General features: G+C 37.7%; 1 protein-coding gene across 1 annotated transcript in view; it reads right to left on the bottom strand.

Moving 5' to 3' along the window:
- Dpp10 (dipeptidyl peptidase like 10) overlaps positions 1-27,516 on the bottom strand; it is a 557,899-nt gene that overhangs the window by 48,692 nt on the left and 481,691 nt on the right. The window contains exons 9-11 of the mRNA XM_045149057.1: positions 16,631-16,785; positions 5,265-5,362; positions 742-865 (exon numbers count right to left, since the gene is read on the bottom strand). Coding sequence (XP_045004992.1) covers positions 742-865; positions 5,265-5,362; positions 16,631-16,785 — 377 coding nt within the window. The remainder of the gene's footprint in view (positions 1-741; positions 866-5,264; positions 5,363-16,630; positions 16,786-27,516) is intronic.

The following is a 27,516-nucleotide window of genomic DNA, read 5'->3' as shown; positions in this document are numbered from 1 at the left end:
TGCACAAAAAATGTTTTGTCATACTCCCCTACGTCATCCTGTCTTATATGCCACTGTCGATGGTCCCTATCTCATCTGAAATTTCCTTTTTATTTTTTCTTTTGAAAACTAATCTTTATTCTGGTAGGCAGAGAAATGCCTAGGCACTGAGCCAAAGCATCCAAAAAATTGGTGCATTTCTTCTCCAGACAGCCTTGACCACTGCAGAGCGTGTTCTGTAAATCCAAGCGGAGGAGACTCCAGCTCTCACCCTGCGTGCTTAGATTACTTGCATTGCTGAGAGAGACTGTAGTGGTTTGCTTGTGTTTCAGCTCCTTGCCTTGTGGTCTAAAATGGCTGCTAATCCAGGTCTGGAGAAGTGGTTGGCCATTAGCGCATGGGCCTGAAAAGTCCTGTGTGCCGCTCCTTATACAGTGTCTGAAAACAGTAATATATATATTACTTTTATAGTGTCTTAACAGAAAAAGGCTAGTGTAAGCACGCATTTGCCATCCCTTTTCATAGCAGAAATTGAGAACTGTATTTATTAATGAAATAGCCTGAAAGTCCTTTTTCCAATGACCAATCCCGTTATGTGAAAATCACACTCATTACTCTGATTCTTTCTCCATGAACCTTAAATAGGACACAATGTATTTACCACAGACTTTGCAAAGACTAACTGTAGAAATTAGAAGACAACTTGTTAACAGAACTGAGTGAGTGGAGTGCCACTTTAAGATGAAAGTAACTTCCACTTACCCTAGAGCAAGCCCCTGTAGTAGACTCACAGACAGTGAGAATGGAGATGTTCTGAGGCCGATTTAACCATCTGACCACTGTCCTTGTGTTGCTTACCCATTTAACCATGGTGATATAGTATTCCCTATATTCGAAACAAAGAAATTAACTTATGTTTACATGTGATTTTCAATACAACAATTAAAGCATTATGACAATGCTCTGTCCTATATCCATATAAATACACACGTTTCTGCTCTTGTAAATTTTCACACACACACACACACACACACACACACACATATATATATACATGCATATATATGTGTCTATATATCACATTTATTATATACATTCATGAAAATTTTAAATCAATTATCTACAGGAAAACAATTCTTGAAAAAAAGAGATGATAAAGGGTCTGGAGGGATATCTTAGCAGTTAAAGTGTTTCCCTGCAAAGCCAAAAGATCCCAGTTCAACTCTCCAGGACCCACGTAAGCCAGATGCACAAGAGGGCGCATTCATCTAGAGTTTGTTTCCAGTGGCTAGAAGCCCTGGCGCACCCAGTCTTTCTCTCTCCCCCTCTTTCTCTCTCTCAAATATATAAATACAACATATAAAAAAATTAAAAAAGAGATGATAGATGTTAGACTTATAAAAAAATCCACAGATTTATACTAATACATGTATAAAACAAGTACATATTTTTAACTCTCTGCTATTTTTATTTCATTAGAGTACAAGCAATAGCTAATTAGAGTTGATAATATAATTATATGTATCTTTACATATTTATTTGAGAAAAAGAGAGAGAAAGAGACAGGGAGAGAGAGAAAGAGAATAGGTGTTCCAGGCCCTCCAGCATTACAAACAAACTCGAGATGTGCCAGCATGTGCCTCTGATTAAGCAAAACCCACCCAGAATATGGGCAGCACATTTCCCTGGGCTGGGATACTGGATTAAATAAAAAAAGGATAAATTGAGTTGAGCACCAACATTTTTCTTTCTCTTTGCTTCTGGAATACTGACACAATGTGACTAGTTGCCTCAAGTTAATGATGTCATGTGTACCTCATCATAATGAACTTGACTCTTTACTGTGAGCCCAAATAAACCTATCCTCCCTTAAGTTACTTCTGTTGGATGTTTTTTTTTTTCATAACAATAGAAAAATAATTAATACAGATTTTTTTGGTCTTTGTTAGCTACTGATTTAGAGGCATTTCTTGAAACATTGTTGATAATGTTTCTTTTCGTAATATCATTATTTACCTTGATTGAACAGTTTAATTTGTTATTAAAAATCAAATAAAAGCAGTCAGATGGCTATTAATATTTTAGCATAGTAAGAATGCTAATGAATAAAGTCTAGGATTTTCACAAAATGATGGGATATTAACTCTACATTAAGGAAATAATGTGTCACAAAACTCCCAACCTCCACACAAAAGGAGCCAAAGGAAGTCATAAAAATGTTTTCATTTCTGATACAAAGGAACAACGATTATATAATTTGCTATTTCCTAATGGATGAGCATCATTAAAAGAGTTTGAATGATGATGTCATGAGTGTTGTGTTAAAAGTCATGTTTATGTGATTTAGTAAAAACCTATAGAAGATAATGCTGATGATATAAATCACCTGTCCTAATGTAGAACTTGGATAGAGATTCAGATCTGTGAATCTTATATTCTTTACATTGTTGACTACTTATGGTTCTCTGAGAAGAATAATCTGTAAAAGTGAAGATGTCAGTAGAAAACTTAGAAAAACTGGCCATGCTGTGAGTGATGTCTGCCATATTTTTTCCAATGATATTTTAACACATCTGACAGCTTTTACAATCAGCTAGGGCTTGCTCAAAAAACGACAAAGTGAAATAAAAATCTGAAAATTTGTAACATCAAATGACATAAATAGAGATATCCAAACAACCTTAAACCAGATGCATAGCTGGTTTGAATATCATCCTTGGCCAATTCAATTGGCCAATACTCATACAAGGAACAATGTCATATCCTTCCAACATTTTGTTTAAAGCAATTTATTTTGGATATATGACCATACTTATCAGTGTGAATATTTAAAAGCAAGTGTAAATAATAATCTTTAATAAATTATAGAAAAATTAGTTTGAGGAAAAGGATAATGGGAATACAACAAAAGGAAATCTGAACATATGTAGTTTTGAATAATATTCATTAATGTCCAAAATTGTATTAAAACTAAATTATGGAACTTACAAACACTTACAAAGACAATTAAAATCAAAGAGGTGATTTTCTTTAAATAGTCTACATTGAACTGACATTTAGTTCATTTTTAAGCTTGTCAGAAATTTGTCTCCATGAATTAACATTAGTGAAATTGTAAAAAGTGATATAACCAAACAGCTCAAATTGTTTCTGCTATGATTATCAACAAGGTAACATAATTTAAATATTTGCACACAGGGCTTTTATTTTCACAGTTCTTCAGTGAAACGTGACTAGGAAATGTAGTAGCACTCTCATGGAAACTGATAAATTTTTCTACTTCCTGGGATTACAACTAGTGGTTTTTGAAAATGATTTGATATTTGGAAAACAACTAAAAGCCTATCAGTATAATTCTGGTAATTTTGTTTTTAAGTGGACACTGTTTTAGATGTAAATTTATTAAGTTAGAAATCATTATTTTGTAGCCATGCACTCATTTTCCTGTTTGGATACTAGTGTAATTATTATTTTTTGCACAAAATCACACAAGCTACTTCATGGTAACCAACAAAATTTAATCTGATATAGCATATATTAGCATTGCCATCATTTATACTGAAAAATAACCAAAATCTGAAAAGTGGGAACTCTTTCCCAAATTGAATTTGTCAATATCTATAATGGACAAAGTTGTAAGCAATGAATATTTCTATGTTAAAATGCTATGAATACCTAAAACAGAAATTAAAGTAAAGAATTTCATGGAAACATAATGAAAATACCTATCAAGTAACTAAATCCCTTCCTGGGTTCTCTCCTTTCTTGCAAAAGTGTCCCAGTTATATATACCTATTGCAATTCACAGTGAGATATTCTGTTCATCAGTCCTCTGAATGAGGCTGTGCGTCTAACAGTGCCCTTGAGTGGGATTATCCTACTCCTTGGTTTGCTTGCCTGCCACAGATGTGTCTGTTCTCGTAACTCAGCTCATAATCACAATGATCTAATGTCCCATGACCTGTACCTAGCAGAATACTTCATTTACTTGTTTGTGTCTGGTATGCATGGAAGTATATACATGTGTATGGGGGAGGGCACTTGTATGTGAGCAGGTATGGGTGAACATGCACTGGTGTGTGTGTGTGTGTGTGTGTGTGTGCACATTTGAAGGCCAGAAGTCAGCATCTAATGTTTTTCTCAGTTGTCTTCCACCTTATTTTTTGAGACAAGTTCTGTCCCTGAACTGGACCCACCTACATAACTTTGGGAGAGTGTTAATATCAACTCTGAATTGGAGTTTCCTGCACATTCATTCATGGAGTCAGACATGGTAGCACATGCTTACAATCCCAACTTTGGGGAGATAGAAACAGGAGGATCTCTGAGGTTCATTGGCCAAAAGTCTAGTTTAATTGATGAGCTCCAGACAAGCGACAGACCCTGTCTCAAGAAAATGAAGTGGGGGCGGCAGATGGCTCCAAAATTAAAGGTGCTTACAAAGCCTGATGGCCAGCCTGGGTTTGATTCTCCTTTACCTATGTGAATCCAGGTGCACAAAGTGGCTCATATATCTGGGGTTTGTTTGCAGGGACAGAAGGGCCTGTGGTGCCCATTACCTCTCTTGCCTTGCAAATGAATTGATAAAAATATTTTTTTAATATTTTTTATTTATTTATTTGAGAGTGACAGACACAGAGAGAAAGACAGATAGAGGGAGAGAGAGAATGGGCGCGCCAGGGCTTCCAGCCTCTGCAAACAAACTCCAGATGCGTGCGCCCCCTTGTGCATCTGGCTAACGTGGGACCTGGGGAACCGAGCCTTGAACCGGGGTCCTTAGGCTTCACAGGCAAGCGCTTAACCACTAAGCCATCTCTCCAGCCTGATAAAAATATTTTTAAAAATAAGGTAGGGACAGATAGAGAAAGATTCTCAACATCAGCTGCTGGCCTGCACATGCATATGCACCCACACACATGTGTGTCTATATACATATATATGTATGAATGTCACTGCACATATGCAAAAACTGGAGTAATTATTCTTAGAAAGAAAATTCAATAGAAAATTATCCTCTATCCACATCCCTCTCACATCTGGTGCAGAAGACCCAGTCATAAGTATTGGTGTCTACAGTCCTTTCATGGTGTCTTTGCTCATGACCTTGTATATAAATCCTCCTTGAGAAAAGCCAGACCCCCAGAATGACTTCATTCCTCCCTGATGGAGGCTTCTTGTACAAGTGGAATTGTTGAGCTGATCATATCACTCTCGAAATTGTAGAAAAATGATAATTGTATTGAAAATATCTATTTCCCCTCAAAAGAGAAACTGAAATTACCTACCTTGATTTAAAGCTGTCGGGGGGCATCAGTTCCAGTGTGTGAGCTGGTCCATATAAGTTTACAACATATAATTTTATTGTTGGGTTCACTTGACCTGCCTTTGAGAAAATAGAAGTAGTGAAGCAAGTATATTGAACATTAGACTCTCCTGAGACAAAAAGAAGAGGCATTTTGTCTCATTTACTTTTTGTGTTATGGGGGGAGTTTAATGTCTCTGAAGTAGAAATGATTTTAAATTTAACAACCTGATTGCTTTTAATTGTTTTTGCAGATTGTTGCTTCTCAGACATTTTAGATAGACAATTAAAGGTGACAGGAAATCAGGGGAACTTTTTTCATTAGGAAGAACCTATTGTTCTTCAGAATGGCAGCACAAGGACGAATGCACAAAACACTTACTAAGACCATCCCAGTGAAGGAACTCCTGCAGGGAGCTTTGCTGGAAGACAGATGAACAAGGTGGGGGGAAAGGGACAGATGGGCAGGGAGATAGAGAAAAAGAGGGAGAGAATATAAAAAAAAAAAAAAGGTAAGCCAGGGGAGGGGAAGAACACTGAAAGAAGGAATGAAGGAAGGGAAGGAAGAAAAGAAGAGGGAAGGGAGAAGGGAAAGGAAGTGGGAAAGTCCCACCCATACATAGGATTATAGAAATTCCACCCACATTGTAGGAATATATGACTTCTACCCACATGTATAATGTGTCACATATTTAAAATTGCAAACTTTGTAATGAATGGCATTACATTGACATCCCTGGCTTTTTCTTTCAAAGCTTTACTCATGGAGATAATGAGAAGTCATTTCTTTCAATGTCCCTTAAGAGGTAGGAAACTCTGTTATCATAGGAAGAATAGAAATTCAGTAATAAGAATATGTAATTTGGGTTCAGGGAAACCAATTCTTATTAAAATGAGAAAATGAGACCTGCAAACATGCCATTTGGCATAGTTTTAAAATGTAATAAAGGTATTGGGTGGATTTTCTCAGTAAATATATCCCTACTCTTATCCCAAGAAATAATTACAATTTTCTAGATGAATATGGGGAAGTTACCATGAGATCACTCAGAGTCAAGGTAGCTGGCATGTAGATTTCACTGTGCCTTAAGATCATTCTAAATGCACAGTGATCAATATAAAGCAAAAAGGAAATGTCCTCCAGGATGTCTCAACCACTTTGAATGAAAAAATGAATGCCTATGAATAGATGATATGCCAAATCAGATGATGAGCCTCTATGTGCTTCTTAAAACTATGCTATGATACACGCTGTATGACTGAGTTGAGAAGAGATGGATATGAATAATATGGAGGAGGAAAAGAACTTTAAAAATGACTTGAATATTCCTAAAGGATGAATATAGAGTTACCAGCAGCCTCTGTTAATACTTTAGTGGGCATTTACCCTAAAAGCTCCACATCTCAGTTCAGAAATATTTGCTCTATCATGTTAATAGTTGCTCATTTCATAATAGCTAAAAACTAGAACCAACCAGGTGCCCATCATTTGATGAATGGATAGCCAAGATGTGGTATATCTACACAATGGAATTCTACTCAACAGTAAGAAAAAGTAACACATTGAAATTTGTATAAAAATGGTCAAACTTGGAACAGATCATTTTAAGTGAACTCACACAATCACAGAAAGATAACTGTCACATGATATCACTCGACTGCAGTTCCTAATCTAAGTCAGCCCATTTGCTGACATAACTGAATAGTATCTCGAGTCTTGGATAACGGGGAAGGTAGGGCTGGGGATGAAGGGAAAAGTGGGGGGAGTACAGAAAATCTGAACCCAAATTGAACTAGTACCATAGAAACCTATATCCTGAAAATTAGACTAAAAGTTGGAACCTTCAAGCGGACCTTAGAGGGAGCACCTGAATTGAAGAGCCCTGGAGAGAGTGACATGAAACCTTACCTAAACTTTCTCCTGTTTTTCTTCTCTGTTTTTTTTCTTTTCTTTTCTTTCTTTTCTTTTCTTTTCTTTTCTTTTCTTTTCTTTTCTTTTCTTTTCTTTTTTTTTTTTTTCCATTGGCACTGGCCTTTAATTCCCTGTACCAGGATGTGGTCTACGTCCACAATGAGCTGTTGATCAGAGAGACCTACTAGATCTCCCAAACAGACAGACTTCTGTCAGAGCACCCACCAGTGGTTAATGGTAAGATCCCACTGCTGAAGACACTAAATGCTGTCCACCAAGAACATGGAGAGACCTGGTTGGAATCCAGAGGAGAGACGGTCCTCAGATAGTTAGCCCATCTAGTGCTGGAAGGCACTACATGAGCTACCAGGGCAAAGTGGCCAACATTTGTCTAAGCAACTCAAAGTCTAAGCGACTCAGAAGCAAACACCCTGAAGTGATGCTCACACAATTTCAATAGTGGCACATAGCCATGGTGGGTAACCAATTGCTCGTGGGTTGGCTAACTGATCTGCTCAGTGGAAATGAAACCATATCTGGAACTGGGAAACAAGTTGAGAATCATAACCACATAATGATTCTGCTTTCTGCTGTTCAGCTTCTACTAACTTTAGACTATAAAAGTATCTAAACCCTTTTAATTCTCTTTAAATTAGTACTGGTTATCCCATTTAACTGGCTCTGACTTCACTCTCTGTTGAGAATCTGCTTCTCTTTTTCATTTGGGAACTAGATTTGAGGAGATAAACGACCCAGTTCATTCTATCCCTGCCCCAGCTGAAACCACAGAGGAATTGGGGAAGTGAACAAGAATGATGCTTTCTTAGTTAAACTGACATCAGCACAGGGTTATGGAAAAAGATACTGAGGACACTCACCTACTGAACATCTAGATAGACATCTAGATGCTCCTAAGTGCCCACCACTGACTAGACTTAAAATGCTCCCAGCATGGCTCAGGGAATTTTGCAGAAGAGGAGGTGGAAAGATTGTTAGAGCCACAAGTTGGGACATTTTTCACAGAGACATTGCCTTTCCCCCATAACTGACTGTTGACCCCATAATGCATCCCCGATGAGGAAGGCCTCTTCAGAAAAGCTCAGGGAGGAGGGAAAGGATGGCGCCAATATGTGATTTTACATACTAGATATGTCCATATCTAATGATAATAATAAAGTGACTTGAATAAAAAATCTAAAGAGACTGATCAGATGGCAAGAGAGGATTCATGCTCAAGGATTCAGCAGTGACAACACAGGATGACCAGAGGACCTGGAGTGACATGAAGACTGTCAACAGTCCATAAGGCGCCAAAAGAACTGCTATCTTCCTATCAATGTAAGAACATGTCCCTGGGAGTGTGTCACATAAGGTCAGAATTCTCCAGCTAAAGAGAGGGGTCAGGAAAATCTTCTGCCAGAGAAAGGTCGAGTCTGCTCAGGGGGTTACTGCAATGATTCACATCCTACAGGGCAGATGTGATGACTCAGTGAATGCTCTGTTATCAGATTTCATAAAACTTCCCACTGGACTAAACCCTCCAGAGCCTGTCCATGTTTGTCCTGGGTAGTGTGGTTAACTGTCATCCTTCGGATTTTTCCCTGATGTCTTTCTTGTTTTAATCTAGTTGTCATGTTTTTCCATGAAAATATTAGCTTCATTAATTTAATTATTACTTTATTTCTCTAGGTAGATCATGTGGGTGAAATGTAAAGGTGGGCAGCATGATTAGCACATTTTGGAGTGTTCTTCCCCAGCAACCTCGGTTACTATCTTCTGGACCCTCATGGTCCCACCTCAGCTCTTGATTCTCACCCTGAATTCCAATCTCTGGGTGTAGACCTATGTATACAAGCCATAACCAACTTTATGAATACCAAGTGTGCAAAGTTTGACTAAACACTGGTCTACATCTATCTACTTATATAGCATATATCTATCAATTGCCTATCTTCTATCTTTCTGTTCCTATTTATATAGTATGCTATATATCTCCCTATAATCTACATACCTGCCATAGTCCTGTATCTGCTATCTGTCATCTACCTGTCATATATATCATTTCTATGGTATTCATCTATCTGTGTTATATCAATATATCTATCCTTAACACATATCTATCTGCTCTCATCTATTTATCATCTGTCTATATCACCACCTATCATTTATACATCGATTACTTAAATGTATATTTGCCATATATTGCTTTATCTATCTACCATGTAATAACTACCATGTTTCAACAATTTTATGTCTGTCATCTATCCATATGCCTATCATCTATATTATCAATTATATAATCTATCTACCTATCATCTATGTACCTACTATTTATTTTCTATCTATTTATCACCTACCTATCAATGCATATTCATCATCTATTTGCTGTCATCCATCCATATATTAAATCATATATATACCTATTATCTAAATTACCTATCTGCTATGACCTTTCATCTACCATGTACCTACCACATATCTGCTATTCTGTATCATTAACCTACAAATCATCAATATCTGTCTTATTCTATTATCTACCTATTCAGCCATCTATCATCTATCTCAGTCTACAATATGTGCACACATTTATCCACCTGTTATTCTTTTAGGCTTGCACCACCACGCCCAGCTTCCACCTGGTATTCGTAAGTGAACACAGCTCAGGGGCTGTCATAGTTCAGCCTCCATCAGGCCAACTTAGAGTTCTGGCAGGCTTATGAAACCAGTGACTTCTGAGGCTGCTTTCCTTGTATGGCAGGAACACATTTTGACTCTCATTTTAGCATAATCTGTGAGAGAAAAATCTGAGTACAAATTTTTGCTCAAATATTCACTTAATATATATTATGAAGCATATAATTAAGATGCTGAAAAGTTATGTAATTGCCTATCTAAACAGATTGTCTGTTTCCTAAGAATATAACATAAGTCCAATATTTTTTAAAAAATCATATTTTCTTGATGAAACTGCATCATTATTTTACTATATGAACTAAAATATGGTAAAATAGCATATGGCAATGGCCTAAAATGATAAATACTGTTATGACACAAGTACTTTGTTAGTTAAATAAAAATTTGTGCTTAGCTTTTTGAATCATCCAATATATTGGTAAATAACTGAGGACATTAAATTAGCTAAGATCTTTCTGTCACCTCTTTTCACTGGTACATAATTTATGGCATACTTCAACAAAGACTCATCCATTACTATCTTGTCTTTAAGTCAGTATTACCAGAAACACTGTCAGTTTATAGCTGTGTGCATTTACTAATAAGCATCCCAATCATCTGTTACATGAACACAAATTAAAAGTTGTACATGTGAGACCCATTTTAGATAAAAAGTGAACCAAGAAACATCAAGATTTCTCCAAAATTAAGGTATTCCGTAGTTCATAAACTCAGTTTCATTTTTATTTTTCCATTGGGTTTTAACACCAAGCATTCACAGCAATTTCACTTCTACCTTTTAATGTTTGCGTTGTTTCAAGAGTTTGCAAATTACAGAGTTCATCTATTTGCTTTTAACGGTCACATTCACCAAAAAGACTGCAAATCCCCAGAATTCCTTCCTCTATGATTTGGAGGCACAAGCCTTAATAATAATTAACCTTACTTCACTTGCAACTAAATTGTCATTAAATGAGATAATGTTTTAATTAAGAAGATTAACCTGAGGTTACAGCAATAAAACTGAACCTCTCTTTTGTGCTGAATCACGAACAATAGGGCATTTTATGATTTGGGACGATGCTGAATTAAATGCAATACAAATACATGAGTTTGGTAGATATGTCATTAGTAAATCTGACCACTGTGGGTGTTTTCTAGCCTAATTTTAATCTGCTTTAATTTAAAGTGCAATTTTGCAAGAACTCTGTTATGTCAAATTTTGAAGTACCACTTTTTGAATATTTTATTCTACACAGGCAAATTGAAATACTATCTCTGTTATGGAAAAAAAAAATCACTTACAATGAAGTATAAAGGGCTGGACAGATGTCTCAGTGGTTATCTGCCTGCCTGTGAAGCCTAAGGACCCTGGTTCCAGGCTCGATTCCCCAGTACCCACATAAGCTAGATGCACAAGGTGGTGCATGTATCTTGAGTTCACCTGCAGTGGCTGGAGGCCCTGGTGTGACCATTCTCTCCCTCCTTCCCCCCACCTCTCTCTTTGTCACTCTCAAATAAAAAATTAAAATAAACAAATTTAAAAATATACAGTGTAAAATGATAAGATTGAAAATTCAAGTAGCATATGGAAAATGATATCAAAATTTAATTTGAGTACAAAACCCAAAATTCACTGTTTACCTTGGGTACCGTGTCTCACTTGGGCTGGTGTCGCAAGTAATAGCTACCAAAAAGCTAGGGTGTCTTCTCTGTTTTGTTTGTGAGAATGCCTGCCTGTTGTATGGGGGAGGATGGGGTGGGGCTCTTTACAAACGTGTACACATGCATGCGTAGGTCTGAATTTGCCATCAAGTTTCCCCATCAATATCCACTTTATTTAAACATGGACTAGCCACCATGTCCAGGTATACCTTGTCTCTGCCTTCCTGATGCCAGGATTACAATGCCTGTGCCACCACCACATGTGACATTTTATGAGGGTGCTGGGGATCTTAATGCACATTATGCAGAAAGCACTTTTCCCATTAAGCCACTCCATCTTTTTTTTTTTCATTTTTAATACTTTCACTAGCAGTGATAGCACACTCCTTGCCTTCATCATGCTATGCATTTATATTGTGGGTAAGTATTTTATTATGAGACTCACAGGTATCCAGATATGTTTAGATTTTAAGTGTATTTTCTGGATTTTTTTTCCCGTTTTGCAAGGTAAGGTTTCACTCTAGCCCAGGCTGACATGGAATTTACTATGTAGTTTCAGGATGGCCCCAAATCCCTGTGATCTTTCTATCGTCCTCTCAAGTGCTGGAATTAAAGGCATGTACCACCACACCGCTTTACATGTCATTTCTAAGCTGTAAATGCACCTATTGCAGTTGTATTTTAATTGAGTTATTTTTCTGTCCTCAAAATAGCTATTTATTTTTAAATATAGAAACTTAACTGTCTAGAATCTCCATTTTCCCATTTGTGGAACACAAGTAATTGTGATAAAGATAAAAAGAAAACTAGGTATTCTCTTTTAAAACATCATGAGCAACTGCAATTTATTTCATGAGTACATGTGTATTGTTGTGAGGATTTAAGTTACACGTTATTAAACAATAAGTTATCCAGCATCTTCTGTTACTACTGACATGTTCTGATTGCCTGATATTCATGTCAGCCCATTTATTGCTTTCAAATTAGCTACAGTTGTGAGGCCTGGGAATGCCCAAATTGAAGCACAGTTGGTACAGAGCTAAGAAAGCAATTTGAAGATTTATATAATGCACATGATTTTTTTAATGGGAATAAAAATTCCTCACTGCACCTGGGAAATGATTTATCATGTCTCTTCTATAGGAGAGACTTTACTCTTTCATTGCAGTGCATTGAAGAGATATGCATGCCTTTTTATAGTCTGTCATATATTGTCTGTTTTTTACTTCAAATGTCAGCAGAAATTTCATCATTATTACATTAAATAATTTGAGAATTAATATATTTGAGAAGATACCCACATTTTTCTTTGGTTATAAAAGTTCTTAGTATGCTCTACAGGCACACAATATCATCCACAAACACATGTCTAAACTTATAATAGGGCAAAAGTCACACTATCTTTCCTTGGGATACAAGAAATATCTCTTTATGATTAGGAATTTTGAGGTTACATTTCTTTTCCCTCCTGAATAGCAGTGCCTGTTTTCTAAAAAAAAACTCCAATATAACAATTCAAATCATAGAAGTTGATTCTTTCTTTTTTTGTCAATGCTTCAGTCAGTACCAGAGCCAGCAGAAGAAAGAAGGAGCTATGGAGGCACATTCATTTCTACGCTATTTTCTCCCCAGTTATCCTGATTCTGGTGGTCACAGGAGAAACTTGCTAGTGACGTCATCTCCACGCTACTCTTGCTGTGTTCCCATAGAATCTGGGCATCACAGCAATGACGGGAACCAAACGGGTTCTGCTGCACACTACAGAAATAGAAAAGCTGTGTGCTAAGGAAAAAAAAAAAGTCACAATTTTATAATCTTCAGGGTTATAAACCATTTCCTATACGACAGGAGCTGCCTTCATGGATGTTGGTGTTTATCCTTGGAGGCCCAAAAGTCAGCAATATGATGAGACCTGGATATGAGTGTTCAATATCGGAGGATACATTTCAATCACACCTTTCAGGACATGGGGATCATTGTGGCTAAGGTGTTAGAAAGGGCATTAGTGCTTCTCTCAGCACTGGTCAAAGAAGCTTCTTTATGGAGATGGCTATGGATACTGGGGAGACTCAAAAATCATCAAAAAACTTGAGAGTAAAAGTCTATTGAGAACTCAGTACTAGGTGAAACATACTTATCACAACCCCGAGAACTCAAGGACTATTGCAGAAGATCTGGCAGAAAGACTGTAAGTGCTACAGAGTGGGTACTATCTTCCAGATAAGGTTGGGCTGGTACACTCACGACTCTGCAGTGGATTATATATCATCTTCACAGAACCTGAACGATACTGAACCCATCAACATGATGACATAGATGATGGTGGAGGAAAAAATGAGTAAGATATCAAGATAGAAGAAATGGCTACTTAGGAAGAAGAGAGAATTCATTGGGATGGAGGTGTGGATGGGAAACAAAAGAGGATAATGTGAGGTGAATATGATCAAATTTTAGTATGGCCAGGTATAGTTGCACACACCTTTGATTCCAGCACTTGAGAGGCAGAGATAGGAGGATCACTGTGAGTTTGAGGCCAGCCTGGGATTATGGAGTAAGTTCCAGGTTAGCGTGGGCTAGATTAAAACCCTACTTCAAAAATATTCTAGTATGATCATGTATTAAAATTATAAAAAAAAAAAAAAAAACAACCATGGGAGTAAGGTGATTCTTCCAGTTTTCACAGACTAGGTAGTCCTAGACTACATGCTATCAAGCAAAATAAACCAAGGAAGGAAATGTTGTAACCACTCAAATAGATAGACAAAGAATAATACAAGACCTATAATATAGATCAAAGGACATAAATTGGCCATTACATGGGGGAAGTTAGAAATCTACTGTTCATACTTAGGAAGATTTTTGTTACATGAAATAAATAGTATATAGAAATAGGGGACATGCTACTCTTTAATCATAACATTTAAACATATATAAGTACTATATCATCATAGCATGTTATATATATATATATATATATATATATATATATATATATATATATATAACATGTATATACATGTTTCATCATAAAAATAAAAATACATCATTTTCTATTGCACAGTTAAGAGCTAAAATGTTCAGAGTAGAACTTTAGAAGATCATCTTAGCAATTTTATTAATTTATAGGTGTTCACATCATGAACGCTTCTTTGCTACATCAACATACTGAGAATATGAAGATTTAACACAATTCTTTTGGTGTGTGAGTAGTAGTATGTGTAGGTGTGTGTGTTTGTGCAGAAGTACGCATCCTGTGCCCATATGCATGGTGGCCAGAAGAAACACTGGGTATCTTCCTCCATCACTCTTCTACCTTATTTCCTTGAGATAGAATCTAATTTTGAATTGAACTTGGAGCTTGCTGGATTTTTTTTTTTTTAAGTTAGATTAGCTGACCAGGGAGCTTCAAGGATACTCTTGTTGCCACTCCCCTCACTCCTGGGGTTACAAATACACACTGCTATGCCCAGCACTTAGGTAGGCCTCCATGTAGAAAGGGTTTTTATCCTGTAAACCATAACCAGCCCCCATAATAAAATTTTAAAGAGATATTGAGGATTTGACAACAATCTCCAACAGAAAACACAGAACACCCCAATATATTTGCATCCATTTGATTGAGGACTCCTTTCAAATTTTTTAATTATTTTGCTGTCTGGTTGAGAACTCTGTGTTCTCTCCCCCAAATAAAACCTTATCTTTTTTTGTTGTTGTTGTTGTTGTTTATTTATTTGAGAGTGACAGTCAGAGAGAGAAAGAGGCAGAGAGAGAGAGAGAGGAGAGTGGGCGTGCCAGGGCTTCTAGCCACTGCAAATGAACTCCAGATGTGTGCGTTCCCTTGTGCATCTGGCTAACATGGGTTCTCGGGAATTGAGCCTTGAACCAGGGTGCTTAGGCTTCACAGGCAAGTGCTTAACCACTGAGCCATCTCTCCAGCCCATATAAAACCTTTTCATCTGTTTTAACTATCTCTGGCTATTATTCTATACCTGTATTTCAAAAACCACACTTCACAGAATGCTCCTCAAAACAATGTTCAGATTAATAGTAATACTAATAATTTTATTCTAGTCTATTCTTTAGTTGTACTTCTTTACGCTCAGCTATTTCTCATTAGAAATTCTCCATTGTCAATTTTTATAGACAATTCATAATACATATTAACACAGCATAGCATTAACTGCTCTAAGAAATTATCTGAATGAAACTAAATTTGTTTTAAGCTCAGAACTTCCAACTTACTTGAATATAATATTTTTTTCCTTCTCTAAAACATCTATTAACAATTTCTAAGGTGCGCCTCTGGGAGGCCTTTATTCTAGTCTCCATTCTCTCTCTTCTCTTTGCTCTCTTTTCAACTGGGAATGTGAGGAAAAAAAAAATCAGCATCCGAAAGAAAAATGTGTGACAAAAATAAAAGTTCTCACACACTGAAATCATCTGTACCTATTTCGACCCACACTGTCTACACTCCCTGTGGCAAGCTCAACAAAGAAGAATCTGTCTGAAAGTAAGGGAATCTTCTTGTCTCCCTCATAGGTGCTTGTCCTGTTCAGTACTTTATTTATATTCAGTTTTTGTACGTGTATATCTGTGCTTCACAGGCACACACGTTTGTGTTTGTGTAGGCACACATATGTGTGATTGTACATGCATATATGGGTGTGTATGGATGGACATCAGAGGTTAGTATTGGGTATTTTCCTTGATTTCTCTCCACATTATTTATTGAGACATGTTCTCCAGTTGAGCTTTGAACTCACTGACTTGGCCAGATTAGTCATTAAGCTTGTCCCTTTCCACTCCCCATGACCCAAGGATCCCATGTCTCAGGTTCCTGAGTTCTGGAATTACATGCAGGTCATCATGGCCACCTACAAATTACACTGGTTCTAAGGACAGAAACAGATCTTTACATTGGTATGACTAGATTTTGACCAATGAAACATTTTCTCTGGCCTTGAATTAATCATGTTATCAATGAAGTCACTAATACAGACAAAAAACAAAAACAAAAATCAACAAAATAAAAACAATGCAAAACAACAACACAAAGACACATACACATGAAATAAAACAGGTCCTTCTACATTGCTTACCTTGGGATATGGATACTGCTTTGCTTTGGGGTATAGTGCTCCAGTAAACCGAGGTACAACCATGTTAGGCACCAAGGAGTCATTTATTGTCAAGAAGGCAAGCCTCTCTCCATCAGGCGACCACCAGTGGGCAATGTGGGAATGCAGAATTTCCTCTAGAATAAATGAGTGTTATTTTAGCCCAAATGCCAAGATGTGGGTTCAGTTACCCACAAGCATTACATTTTGTATACAGTGTGATCAATTTCATTAATTTCTCTGAGTTTGTCCTTTGAACTGAGGAATAAGCAGACAGGGAAGAAGGATTGAATAAAGCAGTAAGATTAGGATTTCACTGGTTGTTATCAGTGTAAACAGCATATAAAAGCACTACTATAGTGAAAAGAATGAGAAGAGTGAGTGACAGCCTAAAATACATCTACTCATCTTATCTTTGATTCCTATTTGCATGCGATTATTTTCCATTTTCTCATCAAACAAGGTGATAAACCAATTAATTTCATTACACTATTATGCTATGACAGAAATACACAGATATGTTTTTCAGTGACTCTTCCTGTTCATAAAACAAAATACCTAACTAAAAGTAACTCAAGGAAAGGGTATATTTTTAGATTAAAGTTTTAAGGGGAAGAATCCATCATTGTCGGGAAAGCTGTGCAGGAGCAAAGTCAGCATCGCGTTTTTCCTCAGCAGGGAAGAAGCAGTGCGCAGTGGCTATTGGACGGTCTACTTTCTCCTTTTTACACACTCCAGAAACCAGCCTATGGGAGGGTGCCACCCATTTTTAGGGTGTATTCATGAACCTCAACCAATCAAATCTAAAATCTCCCTCAAAAATATAACCAGAGGTCTGGTTCCCTGTGCTTCTAAACCCTGTCAAGTTGACAAGTGGAGATTAACCATCATAAGTCCATCCTTTATCAACGTGGCATTCTAACACAACACTTTCACTTTCCACCTCTTATTTCCATATGGTCATGGCCACCTCACAATGAAAAGTACATTTAGTTCAACTTCAAAATTCTCATAGTCTTTAACAGTTTCAACACTGTCTAAAATGGGAGTACAGAGTTTCTTCTGAGACTGAGGCACACTCCTCAGTGTGAGTCTAATAACACCAAAAATAAAAGTTACATGCTGCCAATATGCTAACATGCATGAGCACAAAATAAATATTATCAATCTAAAAGGGATGGGTGGGGACACATATTACAAAGAATAACCTGACCAAATTAAGGTCAAAACCTAGCAGGGCAAATCAAGTCTAGCATCTGGGACCTATGGTGGGTGATGTCCACTGTACAAGGTTTGGGGGGGCTGTGTACCTGTAGCTCAGCTGCCTCTAACCTCACTCATGAGCTAGATCTGTCCTGACTCTACAGCTTTTTTTGTTAATGCCCCATGACTCTGGTGCCTTCAACAACATGGTGTCTCTATTTTCATGGTTTCATGCAAGGTTCTTCCAGGGACTCCTTTCAGCAACTTTGATACTTCTCCCATTGCTCAGCCACAGTGTCTCTCGGGACCATGGTGAAATCCACGACCCCCTCCATCTGATATTTTTCATGGTTATAGGCTCATATGGGAGATAGCACCCGCTTTGGCCGTTGAGTCAGGATCAAGCTGTCCACGAAGCACAGGTTTAGCAGCTCCTGAATTCTGACCCTTGGGAAAAGAGATGCCCTTCAGACCTTTTCCTTTGAAAGCAGTTTGAATTCTTACTAAACTGAGTCTTCAGTGGGTTTATTCTTGCCCTTAGGGCGTACTTTCTATTTTCTCACTGCAGAGCGCTTCGCTTCCACTTAGCGGTGGTGATCTCTTTAAGAATTGCACCTCCAAAATTCTAGTTGCATGGGTATCTTCTCTGTGTTGTCCTTTCTTTTCCTGTAAAACTCAATCATGAAAGCAAAGAGAAACCATCCTACAGATACATTGATGTTCTTGCTTTGAAATTTTTTCCACCAGACTCATTAACACATTAAATGCAACTTCATCTACTTTCTCAGCACACAGGCAGAATGCAAGTATTTTCTTGTCAGAATACCACATGGACTGCTTCTAAACCGAGGTCCCCCTGAATTCCTTTGTCGCCGCTAAATTTTCTTGTGTCAAGCTCCCATATTCCATGTTCTACTTTTACTTCAGTCTTCTATCAATTTAGTGGTGAGATATTAACTATCACAATATGTTTCGTGAAATTTAAGAACAATTACCAAATTACCACATCTGCTTTTTGGCTCAAGAAATTCTTAGATGTGGAACTGTACAAGTTCTCACACTGCTCCCTCTGGCTTCCACAGGGCATGGATTTTACATTGCCTTTGTTGAAACAGAGTAAAAAGTCATGTTATTCAGTCTCTTGGCTCCATCCCGCATTGTCACCTCAGGCTGTTAAGTGATGTCACTTCTGTTGAGAAGTCTCCTCCTCAAGACTCTCTCTGCCTCTGATTACTTGTCTCTATGCTCACGGTAATGTGGATAATAGTTTAGATTATGGTATGTTCCTTTGTGACTCCAAAGTCTTTACTCTGTAAATAAATCCTTTTCAAATTAACTTATGGGTCTCAAATAGATATAGTAAGTGGATTCAGTAATTAAAATTCAGGAGATACCTCCTCAATGTTAGATTTTAAGGGGTTCTTTTTGTTTGTTTTGTGTGTGTCACGTGTGTTTGTGTATGTAATACAATTATTATTTCTACTTGGAAATAAGGCAAGATAACCCACCACAGGATATGCAGTTGTGAATCCACTGGTCCTGACGTGATGTGGCATACACGTACATAGAGAGAATAGATATGGGAAGAACAAGTACTTGTGGCACACTGTTTTGAGACAAAAGCCTAGGTGACCATAAATACTATAAAATGATGGGAATTTTTCTTCTAACAATTGAAAGAAATTTCATGGGAAAATGTGAATTGAATCCATATCCATGAAGTGAGGAATACACCAAAAGGATCAACATCTCCAAGGTATCACTGCAAGAGACCGTCTCTTTTTCAATTGTGTAAGATATGGCTGTGTTACAAGGGTACACAGTAGTAAGTGATAGTCTATAACACCCATTTGCGACTCATTTTTACTTGTGTTTTTAAGTTAAGATGAACATGTTAGTGATGAGGAATTGAGAACTTTGCAATAGGATAAAGAAACTTGCATGAAACAACAACAACAAAAAAAATGTACTTATCTGTTTCAGACCAACTTCCTAAGTAACACATTTTATATTCCTGTGCTGTTATGTAGCTAATTCTATGAGATTTTGAACTTCAACATTCCCAACAACTCACATAGCTCTATACAAGGAAACTCAACTTCCTTGGCATAAAGGAAGAAAAGTCAAGATGAATTTCTGTGCACTTTTAAGAGTTTGCAATGCTGAAGAAGTTTCAAGAAACACAATGATATGGGAGAGCTGAGGAAATGGCTCAGTGAATAAAGTGCTTGCCATAGAACTCTGAGTGTCTGTGTTCAGATCACCAGATACTACATGAAATGCCAGAGGCAGAGCCAGCTTCAGTATTCCCAGTGTGTCTGAGATGAGAAGGGAGGTGGAGACAGGAGACTTTCCCTGAAGCTTGCAGAGAGTTGAACAAGAGATCCCACCTCAAAATGAAGGAGAAGACAAGGACTGACCTGAAGGTTGTCCTCTGACCTCTGCATAGTGCTGTGGCAGGCATGCACCTACATTCACACACAAACATGCACACCAAATTACATAAGTGACTAATGATTTTTTTTAAAGATACCTAGTAGTATAGGATGTGGACTACTTATATCAAGCTGATAGAAACAAACATTGTATACACTTAACTAATGCAAAAGTAAATAGGAATTGGACTCAGGAATTTGAAGATAGTAGAAACCAACTTTTTATACGTTGTTCTACTTTCCTTCTGAGTTGACCTATACAGTTACAATTTCTGAGTTGGGCTTGGGCAATGGAGGGGTCTTTAATGGAGCTGGGCTATTGTGCAACTTCCTGTACAACATCCATCCATGACCAGCAAGTGCAAAGAAAATGTAAGTATCCATCACACACAGAGGGGCTTGATAGAGCTTTGTACACCTCCATGTAATACTTGTAAGACAGAAATTCACACCTCAGATAACAGATACTAATATATATTATATACATAAAAAATGTTCTTTATGGGGCTCTGTAAGAAAAATATTATTGTGATCATAGATCATGAATTCACAATGAAACTCAAATTGTCCATTAGGAACTAGTTATCTTCTGATCTGTTGAATACATCAACATTCTACTATAAAATAGTTGGGCCACAAAGCCTTCTAAAACAGTTTAAAGTATTACAGTTTGTCCATCATATTCTCTCTTCCATCTCATGTCTGTGAAAAAAGGTGTGCTTCGTAATGGAAGCTGGCTGAGGAGGAATAATGCTGGCTGGAATTGTGGGCAGGTCTGCATAATTTGGATAAATAAGCAAACTGAACTTAGATAGGATGTGAACCACAATCTGACTGAAGAGTGCTACTGTAGGACAAAATGAATGCAAGTCTTTTAATCTGGCAGAATTTCAAGCAAAATATGCCCACTTTTGTGGGAAAATATAGCTTTAGTTCTTCTTTCTAGTTAGTGTGACCAAATACCTGAAAAGAAACAGTTGAAGAGAAAGTTTATTTTTGCTTACCATTCTTCGCAGCTAGCCCAGCAAGAAAGGGAAGGCATGATTGCAGGAGTAGAAGATTGGTCACTTTGCATCATATTAAGGAAGCTGAGAAGGTGAATGGAAAGTGGGGTTTGGCTATAAAACCTCAAGCCCTGCCCTTTAGCAACCATTTTCCTGTATAAGGTAGCACCTCCTAAAGGTTACACATCTTTGCAAAACAGCACCACCAGCCCAGGACCAAGTGTCTACACACATCAGGCTATGGGGGAAATTTTACCTTCAAACCCCAGCAAGCATTAATTAATAAATGACCATTACATTGGTTATAGAGCAACAGTAAAATTAGAAATATTGTAGCAAGAGGCTTAGAACAGGTGAAATATATGAAAATGTGAGGATGTTAGAGCCATATTAATTTCACCATGACAAAGTGGCTATTGGTAATGAGATAGACAATATGATGTGCAGAGCATTAGCCATCCTCTAGGTCCTACCTTACCTACCAAAGACACTGGCCGTCACTGAGCCACTGAGCAGTGCCATAACCTGGGAGACTAGCTGATTAGCTGGTGGCAGCTGGAACACATGGAAGTCCTTCCATTGGAAAGGGACAGCAACAGTGTCATGCGGCTAGAGACACCTGTTCTGGGATGGCCTTGAATTTGTGGCTGACAGTCCTGTGGTTACTGCTATATGCGGTCTTCTATAAAGTTTAACAATGAGATCATAGCTTCCTCTGAAATCTATCAAACAGGAAGTAGTTTATGGCAAATAGAAGGGCCATGAGCTTTCACTGGGGTACATGGTGACTTCATCATACTCACATTGGTCTTTGTCCCTGGATTGATGGGAAGATGAAGTAATATGCTCTACAGCGATTCTGGCACTTTTTTTGGCAACACTGAAGATGAGATGCCATTCCACAGGAAGCAATATGTTCCTCTTGGCTTGATAAAACAGAGTCTAGATATTGTGGGATAGAAGTGAGAATGCCCTGTCTCTATCATGCCAGTAACTGGACTCACTTTGTTTCCCAACCTCTTAATGGTTAAGTTAGTTGGGTTAGAAGCATCACTGCCTGAAGGAATGATGTCTGTCCAATGTAATATAGTCACAGAATCAGTCCTCGAGATTTGAAGTTAAAGATTTCTCCCAACAACTTTGAGTGCATTATGACATAAAAGCAAATCAAAACAAAATCAAACAAACAAACTAACTAAACAAAAATCAGGGAGAGGGCTAGAGAAGGTGACAGATTGCTATATAGGAATAAAGACCTGTATTTTATGTCAGCACTCACATTACAAAGCAGGGCATTCCTGTAACCCCAGCACTGAGTAAAGGGGGAAAGAAGAGTCCTTGAGGTACCCTGGTCAGCCAGTCTAATTTCCCCAAAATGCCAAGATCCTGGTTCAGTCAGAGATTCTGCCTCAGTGCAGTAAGGTGGAAGAGAGATAGCAGCGAACACCATGACATCTTCCTCTAGCCTCCACATGTTGTACACGTGGGGCACATGCATCTGCACACATACATACATGTGGTACACAGGCACAAAACCATACTATGCATACACACACACAAAAAAACCTGACAGGAATCAGTTTTGTACTGGATCTGACAATGCCTTATCTGCCAGAAATTAAATATGTTTTAATGATATTTTCAAACCAGGGAATTGAAAATTACTTCTTTCTCCAATCATAGTGATTAATTCTAAATCATGTGAAATTATGGCAACTTAGTAACAATGATGCAAAAGAACTAGGTAAGGCAAGAATGAAGTTTTGGTTTAACCCAACAGCTGAAACATCTGTTAGCATAATGACAAAATATAAAGGGAAACAGAACAGATAATTGAACAAGGCAAGCAGTTATCATCTAGGGCCACATGGTAAGCAAATTGCTACTTTTAATTGACTTAGTTCTCCACAACCATCCTCTATGAAGTGGCAGCAGACAAGACTTTGACTCTTCCTCTTGGAGAGACATAAAGTTTTGTCTTGGATACTAATATTATTCTCATGGTCTCAAACATTTTTGGGGTACATATAACTTGAAATCTAGGCAAATCAAATAAAGGGAGGAAGGGCGTGGGTATTTATTTTAATTTATTTTTTATTATATTTGCTTCTATCTACTAAAATCAGGTGTGTGTGGCCAGAGAGATGGATCAGAGCTTAAGGCACTTGGCTGCAAAGCCTTATGACCTGAGTTTGATTCCCTAGTATTCATGTATTCTAGATGCACAAAGTGGTGCATGCATTTGGAGTTTGTTTGCAGTCTCTCTCTCTTTTTCTATCTCTCTGTCTGTATCTCTCTTCTTGAAAATAAATAAATACATTTTTAAATTTATTTATTTATTTGAGACAGAGTGAGAGAAGGAGAGAATGGGTGTGTCAGGGTCTCCAGCTACTGCAAACAACCTCTAGATGTACATGCCACCTTGAGCATCTGGCTTACATGGGTTGTAGGGAATCAAACCTAGGCTCTTTGGCTTTGCAGGCAAGGGCCTTAACTGCTAAGCCATCTCCCTAGCCCTGTAGATGTATTCTCTATCCATTTCTATCAACCAGTCTCAAACCTACAGGATTCCAAACTTCTCATTTCTGATGACTTCTGTCTCCCCTCTCCATTTTGCGTGCTAATAGCCATGCACAATTGTCAGATATTCCTTATTCTTGATAAATGCTCTGTCTACACATAAGTAAAGCCTCTCTATGTTTTTTTTTTTTGTTTGTTTGTTTCTTTGTTTGTTTGTTTGTTTTTCGGCAGTCTTCCACAGACCCATGTGTTAGAGACTCATTTCCAGGTGGAACTACTGGGAAGTAGTGGAAGCTTTGAGAGATGGATTCTGGTGGGTGGATCCTAGGTCATTGAAATTGTGTCTTTTAAGGAGGTTATGAAACCTCATTAGCTGAGTCTCTCTGCTTTCTGGTTTAATGGTGTGAACAGTTTTCACGTTAGCCAGTATTTTTTTTTAACCTAGTGATGGGGCCGCCTAAGCTAAAAACTAACCCTTCATCACCTGGTAGCTATATAACCCTTTACTCTTTATCAGTTATTCACCATAGGTCTTCAAGGTTGTAATAACATGAGGACTAGTACAACATCTTCAACTTATTCTCTTCTAAATATGCTACAATTTCATTTGTGTTCCCAAGCCTGATTTACATAAATAACATCTAGTCAGTACATGAAATATGATTTGTATACCTGACACACTGAGGCACAAAATATTATAAGTATGGATAAAATGCAAATTGTAAGATTATAAGGCATAGAAGTATCCTTTTGTCCAGTCACCAGCTACATTTCTAAGGAGCAGGACCTGTAAGAAGGGATGAAGAGGGCTGGAGGGACAGCTTAGTGGTTAAGGCACTTGACTGCAAGACATAGCACCTAAGTTCAATTCCCTACTATCTATGTAAGCCAGATGCACAAGGTGGCACATGTGTCTGCAATTTGTTTACAGTGGTTTGAGGACTTGTTATACTCATTTTCTTAAAAAAAAATTGTTTATTTTTATTTATTTATTTGAAAGTGACTGACAGAGAGAGAAAGAGGCAGAGAGAAAGAGAGAAAGAGAGAGAGAATGGGTATGCCAAGGCCTCCAGCCACTGTAAAAGAACAGAACTCCAGACGCGTGCCCCCTTGTGCATCTGGATAATGTGGGTCCTGGGGAATCAAGCCTCAAACTGGGGTCCTTAGGCTTCACAGGCAAGAGCTTAACCACTAAGCCATTTCTCCAGCCCACACTAATTTTCTTTATCTGCCTCTTTCTCACAGGTAAATAATAAATAAATAAATAAATGAAAAGAAGGGGTGAATAACAGATAGGCAGCATTTCCCAGAACCAAGGATGCCTTGAATTTGAGGACACTTATCAGAAACTGTCATCAACTCTTATTTTTTGCACATTGATCTATGACTAATATTCTTCTATATAATCACACTTCTGTATGGATAGATTGCTCAATCTGAATGTGCTTGCCTTGTAGGCAGGAGGACCTGAGTTAGATCTTAATATGCTTGTAATCCCAGCACTGGGAAGGGGGAGATATGGAGATAACTGGATCACACTGGCTAGAGAGTGCTAATTGATGACTTCCAATACAATAAGAGATTCTGTCTCAAAAAGAGGTGGGTGACACGCCTGAGGACAACAGCTGAAGTTGTCTTCTGGCCTCTGCATACATGCACCCACAAATGCACACAAACATGTACATACCTTTTCACACATGTACAAACACTCACACATGCAAACCTACATACCAACATAGGCATTAAAATAACATGGTTTTTAAATAATATACACAAAGTGATATACGCATCCTTCAGATGCAAAAAGAAAGCTAACCAGCATGAGAAAGAGTTAAATAAACGAGCCTTTAATATGCAGTTGCTTAATAGTCCTCCTGGATTGGGCACAGGCTCTTTTAATTGCAACTAATGGAGATATTTTCTCAAAGACTGAAGTTCCTATGTTAATTATATTATATTATTTACAAACAATTTATTTTTACAAATTGCATTGCTTCCAATTTAAGATAGTCTGAGCTTGCTGATGTTTTTATTGCTCTGATTTAGAGTATCTCACTGCAGAGCAGAAGGAGTTTTCAGCACATGTGGTTCTGTACCATAGACACTTAAAAATACAGCCTCAACACAAAGAATTTCCAGAAATTAACAATACAATTCTTGCATGCAGATGAACATGCTATTCTGAAAAGCAAGCTGACTTTATCCATTTCAAATCAATTTGGACAGATTGGATTCCTGCTGCTGCCAGCCCCGTAGGCGTATCGTTTATCTCCTGTGCACCCCTTATTTTTTTTCTATATCTACTGTCAATATTCTCTGTATTGTGTGGGGGGGGGCATGCGTGTGTGTATGTGCATGCACACACACACAGATACAGCAAGTGTGGTGGACAAAGAATGATCTTGTTTGTGAAAAGGTCCTTCTTGTTCTTTTTTTTTTTCTCTCTCTCTCTCTCTTTGTTTCTTTGTTTGTTTCTTTGTTTGTTTCTTTGTTTCTTTGTTTCTTTCTTTCTTTCTTTCTTTCTTTCTTTCTTTCTTTCTTTCTTTCTTTCTTTCTTTCTTTCTTTCTTTCTTTCTTTCTTTCTTTTGCAGCTATGAACAACGGACAGTTAGCCTGTGAGCTTTGACATTCTCCTTACTCTGTCTTCCATTGCCATGGTTGTGTTGGAATTATAGAGTCATGATCTTTTAGTGTCCAGCATTATGTGTGTCCTGGAAACCCAAATTTGGGTCATCAGACTTACACATTAAGCACTTTTAACCCTTGAGCCGTACCCCCAGCCTCTCTGTATATGTTCTCGTCAGAATAATCAATACTTGTGTCCTTCTTAATTCCTTCTTACAGCCCCTTGTTAAGATCATCAATGGTACCACAACGAAACTACTGGCGACTCATTGGACTCAGTATTGTTGGTGACCTCGTCTTTCTCCAGCTCCTGTGTCTGTGTCAGTACATGTTTGTTTTGCCTCACTTGCGATGGTACAATCTAAAGTTTCTCCTTCACTCAGCAAATGTCCACTCAGTGATTTTATTTATTTTATTTTTTTTTTGATTTTTCAAGGTAGGGTTTCACTCTAGTCTAGGCTGGCCTGGAATTCACTCTGAATTCTCAGGTTGGCCTCAAACTCATGGTGATCCTCCTACCTCTGCCTCCCAAGTGCTGGGATTAAAGATGTGCACCACTACGCCCGGCCACTAAGTAATTTTTAAGCACGTGAGAAATACATGTGCCCTCATGTGTTAAAGAAAAAAACAAAAAATATAGGAAAACAGGCATTTTACATTATTCTTACTACATGGAAACGATAAAGCCATCCTGGTCTGTGAAGATGATAAACTTTGCCACACATTTTCTTTTCTAATGTCTTTATTTTTGCCAATCTTTCAGACCAATGGGAGGACTTTCACACATGAAAGTCCTTAGATTGTCTTATCCTATGAGATTTGGTTCCATACATTATTCTATTGAATAGACTGACATGAGGTGTCTTTCTATTTCTATTTACCATGATCTGAGTGATTCCTTAGATGAGTTGTTTGTAGTTTATCTGTCTGCTAGGCCTGAAATTCCCAAAAGAGACAGACCTTTTTCCCCAGCACAATATTTGGCTCAAATAATACTAAATCTATAGATATCCTCTTTAGCTATGGATTGAATTTTAAAGAATAATCTATTAAAATGTGAGATATTAAATATATTCATAAT

The sequence above is a fragment of the Jaculus jaculus genome, chromosome 5, assembly GCF_020740685.1.
Source record: "Jaculus jaculus isolate mJacJac1 chromosome 5, mJacJac1.mat.Y.cur, whole genome shotgun sequence".
Taxonomy (NCBI): domain Eukaryota; kingdom Metazoa; phylum Chordata; class Mammalia; order Rodentia; family Dipodidae; genus Jaculus; species Jaculus jaculus.
Note: the sequence above shows the minus strand (reverse complement) of the source record. Positions and strands in the feature narration are given on the sequence as shown.